The sequence below is a fragment of the Capsicum annuum genome, chromosome 8 (genome assembly GCF_002878395.1).
Source record: "Capsicum annuum cultivar UCD-10X-F1 chromosome 8, UCD10Xv1.1, whole genome shotgun sequence".
Classification (NCBI taxonomy): domain Eukaryota; kingdom Viridiplantae; phylum Streptophyta; class Magnoliopsida; order Solanales; family Solanaceae; genus Capsicum; species Capsicum annuum.
The window spans coordinates 169,253,019-169,265,705 of NC_061118.1; the positions used below are offsets into that span (position 1 = coordinate 169,253,019).

The 12,687-nt window shown below is 36.1% G+C and overlaps 1 protein-coding gene across 1 annotated transcript; it reads left to right on the forward strand.

Annotated features, from left to right (window-relative positions):
- Window positions 1–12,067, forward strand: LOC107840404 (phenylalanine--tRNA ligase alpha subunit, cytoplasmic). Its single transcript, XM_016684262.2, has 18 exons — window positions 1–1,058; window positions 2,991–3,113; window positions 3,374–3,466; window positions 4,661–4,717; window positions 4,885–4,940; window positions 5,067–5,159; window positions 6,991–7,081; window positions 7,207–7,244; window positions 7,432–7,470; window positions 8,067–8,143; window positions 8,214–8,298; window positions 8,396–8,492; window positions 8,594–8,690; window positions 10,092–10,163; window positions 10,352–10,418; window positions 10,494–10,619; window positions 11,535–11,589; window positions 11,673–12,067. The coding sequence occupies exons 1-18, from the start codon at window positions 903–905 to the stop codon at window positions 11,721–11,723; spliced, it is 1,473 nt and encodes a 490-aa protein (XP_016539748.1). The 5' UTR covers window positions 1–902; the 3' UTR covers window positions 11,724–12,067.
- Window positions 12,068–12,687: the final 620 nt, after the last annotated feature.

Genomic DNA, 12,687 nt, shown 5'->3' on the forward strand with positions numbered 1-12,687 from the left:
ATATTTTGTTTTTTTCCTGGTCCTAAGCAAATCTCCGGTGAAATTTCAATAAACCACTAGTCTTGGGCATAATCTATGGCATTCCGTTCATGCTCAAACCACCACCACCTCAAAAAAAAGAAAACACAGTTAAAACCATATCAACAAGAATACCAATTATCAGGAATCCAAGTCCACCCTTTAACAAATACACTCACATAATCTATCTCTAATTTCATTACACTTGAATTCACCATCATCAATATTCTGCAAAGAACCATAAGAATAATTTAATTCTTTATGTTTTTGTCTGAATTGAGGACAACCCGTTTGAGAATTCCATTTCTTGAAAGCACCCAACAAGTTTTTAAACTGGTCGGATATGGAAAATGGCGGTCATGGTGGTGGGTTGGGGTGGTCAAGATTTGATTTTTAGTGAATGTAGTTGAAGAAGTAAAGTGGGAAATCAAGAAAATCAGAGAAAAGAGCTGCCATAGAAGGGATCAGCTTAAATTTTTTGTTTTAAGGAAAAAAAATTATATTAGAATAATTAAAATAATTTACCAATGAAATCAGTTTTTATTATTTAATTTAAGAAGTTTTTAATTTAATGTAGTTTTTTTTTTTTTTACTTTTTTTAAATGACGTGTTAGGCGTGATAGTTGTGGCAATTGACGTGGAAAGAGTATTACACTCACAAAAAAATATTTAAAATATTTTTTTAATGGATTCAAATAATAAATATATAAATAAATATGTCAAATTTACAAAATCGACATATACAGCGTGAATAACATCATTTTGCCATTAAATAAATAGTTCGGCATAAAGTGATAAGCAAGCTACTCGGTAATACAGTGAATACTATCAATTCCAAAAAGGAGCCGCCCCGAGTTTGGCTTCCCTAAAACCCCAAAGAGAAAATGGCGGATGAAGCAGAAGACGCGATACTAGTATACCTCAAAGACAACGATGAGATTTCAAATTCTGCAAATTTTGCTGAAGAATTTGGTTTTAGCCATGACGAGATCCTAAATGTCATTCGCCGCCTCAATGGCTTTAGATTTGTCGAAGCTCAGGTACTTTGTTCCTCTTCCTCCTAGTTGAATTTTCCGTTTTATTTTTCGTTCCGATTCATTTGAGTACTCAATTTTATTTTGTATAGTCTAATTTGAATCGAAAAAAGAAGAAGCATAATGTTTTAACGTTATTAGATAGCTAATTTGTTATATACCGCGGGAAAGTTGAGGAAGTGTTATCTTATTGTTTATTTATCGATTTTTTTTTTTAAAATAGAATGAATATTATCTCCCTGGAAGATGCAGTATTTCTCCGTAGATTCGCCTTGGTGTATTAGATAGTGTGTTTACTTACCTAATGTCCTTTATTCACATCCTTTATTCTTTTGAGGAAAGATTCAATAAGCTCAGATGTAATTTCATTTTGGAAAGGAAATTCTGACTGGAGAAAGTTGTATTTAGTTAGGTGGTCAAATGTGGTGATCTATATACAATGTGGTGGTTATGAGGGTGAAGAGTATTAAGCTCCAAACCAAAATATTTCCCTATAAATGGCTCTGAATTATGATTTGGAAGACTTATGCATCTCCTAGAGTTGCTTGTTTTGGTTAGGTTGCAGCTAGGGATGCTTGTTTGACTCATGTAAACTTCAAATGTGAGGTTTTTTCTTTTCTTGGTCGGAGGAAATTTTTTAATTCAACAGAGTATAAAAGAATTACAAAGCTACTAGTTCATTGGACTCTAGAACTAGTTCACAGTTGGATCTCTATTTCTTGCTAAACAAATGTTACTGCTAGTCTATGTCTAGGTAGGAGGAAAATTCAATCTGTTCAGGACCAGGGACCATTTACTTTGCCTCTGGCTTCTTTTGTGAAGCTGCAGGACTATCTCCTCAAGTCTGAATCTGCAATCTCACAGCATTCCGTTCAGCTCATATATGATAGGTAATAGCTGCCAAAAGAAACCTGAAACGCCAGTTCTTGTCCGGTTGTCCCTTCTTGAGATCCATCTCTTCTCATCCTCCCAGCTCTGTATGTGTCGCCTTTCGACTTTCTCCCACCCAGTTGAGCAATGAACTCCAGATATAATTTGAGCAAGGACAATTAAAGAACAAGTGTGTCTGAGTTTCTTCAGTAGGTGCACTGCAAAGAACACAGTCAGTTGGAACATGGATCCCATCTCTGCAATCTGTCCACTGTTGCTAGTCTATTTTGTACAGATAGGTGATAGCCACGTAATGAGTTGATATCTGGGTATCAACTGAGGCCCCAAGACTAACTTTTCCAGTATACCTTTTGATAATGTGGCATGAAGGACCGATTGCTATCAAGTGTTGCGAATTTGGTTACTATTTGTAAGCCTTTTTTGTTGTATGCTGGGTTATGCCAAAGGAGATAAGAAGCTTGCTGATTTTCCTGCATAGTCGGAGAACCTGTGAAAATTGAAGATGATTTGGAAGATCACACCCCATTATGCATTATGTAGACTACTTGGTTGGAGAGGAACAAAGATTTTTCTTAAGGGAAAGATAGATCATATTTCTTTGTAAAACATAGGCACTACATAATTTTTTTCTTTTAGCATATGGGCTATAAGGTAGAAAATATGAATTGTGCTCAGGATTTTATGGATGACTTGAGGATATAGTGGAAGAAACATTAGTGTTCAGGTTCAAATCCCAGCAGAGACAAAACTAGGGAATTCTTCCCATTTGTCCTAGCCTTGATGGACAGAGTCACTTGGTATATGTTATTGGTGGGAGGCGGCAGGTATCCCGTGGATTTAGTTGAGGTGCGCGAAAGCTGGTCTGGACACCACGGTTATAAAAAAAAACAAGTAGTGTTCAGCTCTTTTTTGCTCCATGAAGTACCATCTTGGTACTGATTTCACTGAAAATTTCCTTTTTTTTTTGTATTAAAACATCTGTACAAATCATTGTGAAATAGCTTTCATGGATGTGAAACAATTTTTTGAATTTATTGAATTGTGTAGGATATTAGGAAAGAGCGATGGGTGCTTACCGAAGAGGGGAAAACTTATGCTGCCGTAGGTTCCCCAGAATTTCAGCTTTTCTCAGCAGTACCGACGGAGGGAATTGCGCCGGAGGAGTTGCAGGTTGCAGCATATTCTTGGTTTTTAGTGTTTTTACTAAGTGATTTTCATGTGCCATATTAGATTGCTTTTGCATCAAACAGAACAAAATTATAATGGACGAAAAATAAAGATTCATCTAGTAAAGGAAAGTCGTAATAGGTTAAAAAGGACTTCATTAAACTAATAGGTTTTCTTGAAAAAAAGATCTAGTAGGTGTTTGGTATGTACCATTTTCATTGTTTAATGAATTCTCTTTTGGCTAAGCGTTGATCTGGATGCAGAAAAAATTGGGTCCTGCAGTTTATAAAATTGGTTGCCAGCAAGCTATAAAGAACAAGTGGGTGCAGATGGCAAAGGCACAGGTTTCAAGGAAGGTACAGTAGGCAAATACATAAGAGTGTAATTTTGGTTCTTTTTTTTTATTTTATCGAAAGCATACTTTTGCTCATCCTCCTATATACTTTTAATATATCATTTTTTGTTATGACCACATTTTTTTATGATGAAAACCTTTACCTTCTTCTCAACCATTGCCTAAAACAAAATTTTATAACCTTCTGTACCCAAAGATTATTCCCTCGTTAGAGCGTTCCTTTGTTGCTTGGTCGTCTCTCATTTGGAGCAGCTTATCTCTGCCTCTCAATCACCAAACTCGTCCCACCATTTGTTTTGCTAGGTAGTGGTAGTATTGCTCTATCGCAACTTTACTTTTGTTTTCAACCTCACTCTACTTTAAGTTCTTGACACCTTTAACACCATCATAATCAATTCCAATAGTTTTTACATCCATGGATGCCCATCAATGAAAGGGGTGAAACAGCTAACTTGTTTGCGTTGTTTAGTCGAAAAGAAGGAATGGGTGTATTCTTCTCAGATCCCATCTCCTTGAGCTTGTATATGCAAAAATATATCTATACAGTCTTCCTGAAGATTATGACCCAAGTGGATCTGATATTTTCGAGGGCGAACAATTTGAAAATCTATGAGTAGTGACCCTTCCGCTATGCGGTCTTTTCGTGACCCTTCCGCTATAAGTTCTTTTGTTTAGAAAAAAGAGGTGATTTAAATGGACTAGTTTCATCATGTTACCTTGCCAAGTGATGAACAGAAGTTTATCTATTTCTTGATCTCAGCGGTTCTTGCTTAGGGGACTAGGGTAGTCAAATAATCAAGAATTCCCTCAAGCCTCAAAATACCTATGAAGGTCTGAAAAGTCTTTATTTCTTGCTTCGTACCAGTTCTTTAGCGATAATAAAGTGCCAATAGAGCCTACATTCAACATTATTAAACTGTAGCTGTTCCCCCAACTTCCCTTGTGGTGGTACCAGGGTTTTTCTGTTTCTTCTTCTATGTTTTGTTGCTCTTTATTTTTTGCCATCTACTTCAGTTTATAGCACGGGGCTTTCTTTTGTTTTACTGTTTATTTCCTTATCCGTATCTGTTGAATAAGGTCTCTGAGAACTGTAATTGTTATGTAGAAGCAGCAAGTGAAGGTGACATCTACATGTGCTTTTTTAAATACTTTTTACAGGGATCTACCGTTTAGTCTATTTGTTGACTTCTTGTAGGTCGAACATGCTGATGACAAAGTTAAAGATTTGCTGTTGCGGATACAAAAGGACGAGGTACATAGTTTTGTAGTCAAGTGATCATCTTATTCCCCAATCCTTCACTATTTACTCCCCTTTCATCTTTACTAATAGCTTTCCTCCCACACAGGAAATCAGTTATGGTTTGGTCGCTAGCTGACTTTTATAATAATCAATTTGTCTAACAAAACAATGATTTGCAGGTTGTCAACCAGGAGGATATTGATGCTCTAAAGCGAAGAAAACTAATAATTCAGCAGTAATTATCTATTATTCAATATCCTTTCTCCAACACTTGACGCTTACAAGGTGCAATCTTACAATTACCCTAATACATGGTCAAATGCTGGTTCTTAAATATATTTCTTATTGTCGTTCTTTTTAGGATTTGGAAAGGAAATTCCGTAAGAAAAGGTCCCGAATATGCACCGAAAAGGAAAAGAGCAGCTACTGATCTCACTCGGGAAAATTTGCAGAGGTAACTTTTGTATTCATTTGGAAAGAGTAATAATATTTGGAATTTACGTCTAGAAAATGTTTATAAATTAACTGAGGAGTTGTTTTCCTTGATGATGTATGATTTTTAGTTGCTGCTCGAGTTAAAAAAAAACTGTGTCGTTGAACTTGGACTGAAATATATTTCCATTTCTTGTTTCTTTCTGAACAAGTGCCAATAGAAGAGGATTTTCCTCACAAAAAGATAGCTAGGTCATTCAGTTATGCGCTCAGCTCCGATTAAATTATTGGAAAAACTAGTATTTTGGAATGTGACAGAGTCTAACCAAAGGCTTTTGGATATGCCTGAATAGGGGTTTTGTATCAAGGCAGTTTGAGCATATTTTTCAGTTTGTAATTTTGACAAAGTTTGTGCGATTTCTTTTCCTAGTAATAAATTTCAATCCCTGAATGTTACTTGCTGAATTTGCATTGGACTACGTACTATGATTACTTCTATAGGCCACTCAACAGGGTGGAATACTACAATTACTTCAATAATTAGATAGGCCACTCAACAGGGTGGGTGATTGGTGTTGAGCTGAGGGCAACCCTAGCGGACTATGTGGCTTCCACTTTGTAATATACCCATTACCCATTTGGTCTTGTTACCATTTTAATGTTTGTATGTATATAGGTCTATGTGTAGGCAAATTGTACCATGACCTGTATAAATACCAATATTAATGTCACATTTTGTAGTTTACTTAAATAGTGTAAGAGTCCACTTGAGCAAATAAAAGTTCGTTTAGTTCTAATTTTATTTTTAAATCATGAAACCACACTTTGTTAGTTGTTGATCAATAAATTAATCCAATAATAGACTGTTGAAAGGAGCTTTTGCAGTTTATATGCCTTGAAGAAAAAAACCTATAAAAGGCATCATAGGATGGGTAATCTGAGCGGAGGCAAAAAGAAAATACTAGGTATTTTTTCTCATCTGCCTAAGTCTTGGTAGGCAGGATTACCTGGTACTTATGGTGGTTGGTGGTAACAGGGATCCGATGGAATAGCCACTGTGCGCACAAGCTTTTGGATACCACTGTTATTAAGAAGTAAAATTGACAAGTGAGCACTTTTACTACTGTTATTGGAAAATAAGCCATGGTTTAAAAAATAATCAACATTTAGCAGTTCGTTTCATGCAAAATCGGTTATCAAAAAACAAATGGATAAAAATACCCTCAACTTCAACAACAACAACATACCCAGTGATATCCCACAAGTGAGGTGTGGGAGGGAAGAGTGTGAATCAAAAGTTCAAACTTCAAAACAATTCAAAAGTTCAAACTTCAAAACAATGTCCTCGAGTTTGAACTATAAATTTAAGAGTTGGTAAATGTTACATGATTTACTCAAGACATTGCCCTTGAGTTTGAAAACTACATGTGGATCTCTAGGAAAGTGTCTTTTTTTAGTTTATTCTTCAGCTTCGATCTCTAGCACTTATGCTTGAGATTTTCGACTATCCCGGAGTTTCACATGTAGGAGTTTCGAACTCCAAGACAATATGCTCACACAAAGAAAGAGTAGCTTTTACTAAGCTTCAAATGCTGTCTATTTTTCAGTTACTAGTCAAAAAAGTGGTCGGCATTGCTATTTTTACGTTTCAAAAACACACCAAATTCAATGGCCGGGTAAATGGGAAAAGTTGCAAAATGTAGTTTTCGCAGATGGTTTCGGAGTATTTAATATTTATTTTATACAGAGTCATGTGTTTGAATAATTAATCTAAGTAGGGCTTCACTAATTTCATGATGGACAAAGCATTTAGTTTATTTTCTGATTAACATATGTTGCTTGTTCCTTTGAAGGGGTGACTGGAAGGAATTGGAATTTAAAGAGTACAACTTCAGTGCTAAAGGTCTGCCAGTTGAAGGTGGCCATCTTCATCCATTGCTCAAGGCATGTTTTGTTCCTTTTTTCATTATTGATTGTTCCTGTGGCCTCAAATTAGTTTTATTCTGTTATTAACTGAGGCCAAATCCCCTTCCCTCACTCATTGATAAAATCTTACCATCCCGTTGCAGGTTAGGCGGCAGGTACAAACGATTTTTCTTAATATGGGGTACGACTAAGTGACCTTTTCTCATGTCCATATATGGAAGCTGTATTCCTTCTCAAAAATGTCTATATATAATGCATGCATATACGTGTAGATGAATGTGTGTGTGTGTATAGATATATTTTCCATTATATATTTGGAAATTCTCTCTATTGGACTGTAAGTGCCAAATTTCATTTGAATTGTGCAGGTTTGAGGAGATGCCAACAAATAATTATGTCGAAAGCAGGTAAATTACTATTTAAATACAAGTGAGCTCTTCATAATTGATGAAACATCCTGGATTCCCAAAGAAAAAAGTTGTTAGGCTATATGAAATTAGCTTAACTAGGAAAATGGCTCATCTCCTTGTCGTTTACTTTTATCCAAATAGTTGGAGCGGACCTTCTCTTTGCATGGCTCTTAGTCAAGAGGTCGATATGTAAACTTTGAATCAAATCCTACTTTATCCTACATTAGAGATACATGTTTTGGCTGTTTGCATTTTACTTGTTAAAGTTTCAACTTCCTAGTACATAACAGTATCTGCTGTAAAGCAATTTGCTAAATACTGTTATTTCATGTTGAACATTGATGAGCTTCTGATGGTAGAGAATCAAATTTACTGAGGATAGATGGTTAAATATAGCTGTTGAACACGCATGAGCTTTCACGCTGAAATTGATGATAAACCATAAAGTTAATTTTGCGAGTCTTCTTTTGTGTATAGCTAGTGTTGATTTGTGCACTGTCATGTTGTTCTCTTAGTAAAAACTGTGAGGATTAGTTTTTTTCTTAATCCTTGTCAAAGAACTATATGTCAATGTGTCTGGTCATAATTTGCAGTTTTTGGAACTTCGACGCACTTTTCCAGCCCCAGCAGCACCCTGCCCGTGATTCACATGATACATTCTTTTTGAAAGGTTAGTTTGACTTTACATTTTAGCTGCTTCATCTGAGTCTCTTCTAATGAATTATTGTTTGATATTGTAGTGCCTTCCACTACAAGGATGCTGCCAGAAGATTATGTTGAGCGGGTAAAAGAAATTCATGAGTCTGGTGGTTACCAATCTAGAGGGTATGGTATAATATTGCCAATCTTAATTCAACATTACTCACACTTGTCAAGGTTTTGTCATTTCTATACTCAGTATTTAATGGCGCTTCTTGCTTAGATATGGGTATGATTGGAAAAGAGAGGAAGCGAACAAGAATCTTTTGCGGACACACACTACTGCTGTTTCGTCAAGAATGCTGTATGCATTAGCTCAGGTCTAAATGGCTCAGCTTATCCAGAATCATACTTTCATATATATATATATGTGTGTGTGTATCCTTTGTGAATTTTAAACATGTGCTGCACATAATTGCAGAAGCCCTTCGCTCCCAAGAAATACTATTCTATTGATCGTGTTTTCAGAAATGAAGCAGTGGATCGGACACATCTGGCTGAATTTCATCAGATAGAAGGTTATTATATAGTTCTAAATCTTTTTTTGTCATTCATGTTTTCCTGTTCCTTTATATATTTTTTTCGTCTCTTCTTCTATGGTACCAACCCTTAGCTCAGATAGACACTGGTCCTTGAAGTGGCTGCCAAACTGATATATTGTCCCAAGTCCAAGTCCCCACTACTGGTTGAATTCCTCATCGTAGAATTACAATGACCCTTGCTTTAGATACTTTATGAACTTTGGCTTGGTTTCTGTCTTAGGTTGGGAAAGTAGAGAAAAGTATTTCTATCACTTACTGTGACAGCACATTATCAAAGAGTCATACCTCTTGACATAGTACAATTTAGGATCAGTTTGGTTCACATACTAATTATACAAGGATTATAATACGAGGCTCGTTACGTGAATAATAATGTAGGAATATCCATAGTTTTATACTGAAAACCGAATGTTGCGTTAGTTGTGCATATCTTAAATTAGCAATCCAGAGTTTTATGTCGTAAACCAAATGTTACACGATGTCCTATAACTCAATAGACTTTTTGATACTACTTATTTTGTACTGTAGATGACTACAAACCAATATGTGGCTTTAGATTGTATTTGCTTCATAGCTCATAGGTGGTAGGTACTACATGGACAGAACAGAAATTAGGGCTGCACCTTTTTTTTTTCATAGTTGTGATTTGTGTTACTTTTTGTATTTGACATTCCCAAGAAGAGAATTTCCTTTGGGGTTGGGGGTAGCTTCTGTGTATGGTTAGGCAGCTACTGGAAGTCTGGAGTTATTTTTACCAGCTAAAAGATCATCGTTCCAAATAGCAAGTCGTTTCACCTTTTTTTATTTTTTAGATCTCATGTTCGGATGTTAATTTCCCCGGGAGTAGTGGTATGGACTACGTACATCTTACCCTCCCCAGACCTCACTATGTGGGAATACACTGGGTTTGTTGTTGTTGTTGTTGTTGTTGTATGTTCGGATGTTAATCATATATGACTTACTGACTGCTGCAGTGTTGAATACCTCTATAATTTTGTAATAGTGGTCATGTGAAATGCAGAAGGTGGATTTATTTGGTATCCATCCCTCTCTCCTTTCCCCTTTACTTCACTGGTAGCCTGCAAACCTTTCTTGGCATGATATTGTCCTGAAAGCATATGGATGTATTACCAAGTTGAATTTAATGCAGCCATTAGCAGAAGCCTGAGTGGTATTTTGTCTGCATACTTCTGAAATATATTTTCGCTTTTGTGTAAATACTATATAATAATAGGTCATGTCAAGCTATCTTCTGATATTCAAACGTATGTGCTAAACTCTTGTGTCAGGTAGTTGTTAAAGTATATCTTGTTCTTTATTTGCATTTTATTCCTATTAACAGTTTGATGAACATATTGTCATGGCTTCTTCTTATAGGCTTAATATGTGATCGCGGACTTACTCTTGGTGATCTGATTGGTGTTCTTCATGACTTCTTTTCTCGTCTAGGTGACCAACTAACACCATGCTGTATTCTTGTTTATGTTCAATTTTTGGTACAACAATGTCTGCTCAAGTGTTGGTTTCATAGAAAAGATAAAGCTCGCAGTGATACCATGTCCAACTCAATTTTTTTACATGAGCTTTTACTTTTGAGAGGGCTAATTATTGGTGAGATTTTCTTTTTCTAATTACAGGTATGTCCAAGCTTCGCTTCAAACCTGCTTATAATCCTTATACTGAGCCCAGCATGGAAATTTTCAGGTAGTAGTAGTATAATTCACTTGAATGAGCAATTGTTCAGCTCGGCATTAATTTCATATCCTTTTGTTTTATCAGCTACCATGAAGGCTTTAAGAAATGGGTGGAAGTTGGAAATTCTGGTATGTTTAGGCCTGAAATGCTGCTCCCTATGGGTCTGCCAGAAGATGTTCGGGTTATTGCCTGGGGCCTTTCCCTTGAGAGGTATAGTAACTGTTAGCAGCAACATGTTCTTATTTATAAATTAAAATTAACTTTCCTGTACTTTTGATGCTGGGTGGTATTGATAGAACTGGGAGTTGTTTGTTTCATGTTTGAACTTCTTATTAATTATTAACCTGTAAGGAGAACTAACAACCAATTAACCATAGTAAAGCCACACTTGGGTGCATTGTTTTCTTTAACCATAATATCTGAAAGCATTGTGTGTAGCAAGAAAGAGTGATAAGTTTAATGTGTATTTGTGAATCATCTTGTGCAAACATGTGATAATTCAATATTTAAGGTTTGAAAATGTTTGTAAGTAGCAAGTTGGAGAGATTTGTGGTGTAGTAGGTTCCAAGAGAAAAGGTATCAGTTTGGTTTTAATGGTACTCGATTGTTAACTGCTGAAAAGTTGAAAGGCTGTACGACGAAGGATCTCTCTAATGCAATGGTTGCAATAGTTTCATAACTGATTATTGCAATTCTTGACACTATTCTTGCTAGTCTTCAGAGATTGCTAGTCTTCTGGCTTCAGTTTGGTGCTGCAGTTATTTGCAGGACTTGGTAATGTCACAGAGATAGAAAAGAGGATAGAGAGCGGGGATGAGGGGGGGAGAGAGAAGGGACCATGGGTTGGTAGTTGATGGGGGCATGAGTAGCCGATTGTGGTCGAGTAAAATCATGAGGGAGGGTACCAGAGAGTAGATATGGTCTCTTTGTTGGTTTAGATGAAAGTTTTCTGCTTGCACGTGGGTTGATCTGTTGACAAGGATGTATCTACAATTTGAAATACCTGGCTTCTGTGGTGTAAAATCTACTTTTTGTTATTCTGCCCTGTTTATATTGGCATTCCATGTAATAAAATTATGTTAACATGTTTCACTGAAGCTTATTTTGCTCGTCTTCGTGCACCAGGCCCACCATGATTCTCTATGGAATCGACAACATCAGAGATCTTTTTGGTCCCAAGGTATAATTGGCACTTCGTTAATTAACTGTGTATGAGCTCTCAACGATGCCAATGTTTAACCTTGTTCTTTTTTCTTTTTGCAGGTGGATCTAGGTCTCATCAAAAGAAATCCAATATGCCGGCTTGGACTTTAGTAGTACAATATGACTTGCGGATCCATTCAGTTGTGTCTGACACTCTTGATTGTTGAGGTGAAATTTTTCTGCTGCACAATCAAGTTGACATCATTTCTTTGCACAGTGGGACAGTTCTCGCTGGTACTGGTCATAGATGTTCTTGTTGATACAAATGTGGAGATCAAATATCCAATGGGTGGAAGCTGTATTGAAGTTTTGATGTTATAACTAGATTTATGCATTTAGTCCCTTCAAAATACCTTTTTTGGCGTATCTAATGACAGGTTGATATGTGGATTTGCTCCTCCTTGAATCATGATTACCCTCTTATTATATTGATCTCTTGAGAAAAATTGATGTCAGCACGAGTGCTTGTAATGACTACCGGAAATTGATTAAAACTCTTCAAACCTCTTGAACAGAAGAAAATGAACTGGTAAAGAGTTAAGTTATTTGTAGACTTCTGATGTGTGAAAATGGAGATTCTTATAAAATAGATACATAAAGCTATAAAGAAAATGGTAAAGATCACACGATCAATTTGCACGGTCACACTCGTGCAAATAACGTTTTAGCAGATGCATAGAAAACTTTGCTTGCTTTTGATGCTATACTTTTGGTTAGTGGCTCACTTGTATCACTTTTGTCGTAGACTTTGAAGTTCAATTTCTATAGAAATAAACTGCCCTCCACGAGCATAGAATTGACCACCCAAAAACTCATGATGAACAACCTTGTAATGGCTCAACTTTTGAACTCATGAACAAACTTACATTGCACTCTATTATGATAAAAACTTCCTACGAGCATAGAGTTGAGAAAAAACTACTTATTGAAGACATTTATCAACCACTTTTCAGAATAAACATATCATATCGAAGAGATTATCCATATCCAAAACAAAGAAATTAATCTTCCGTGCCTCGTGCCTTGAAACAATGAGAATTATAAACAAATGCGGCTAAGCTAGCTTTGAAAGTGA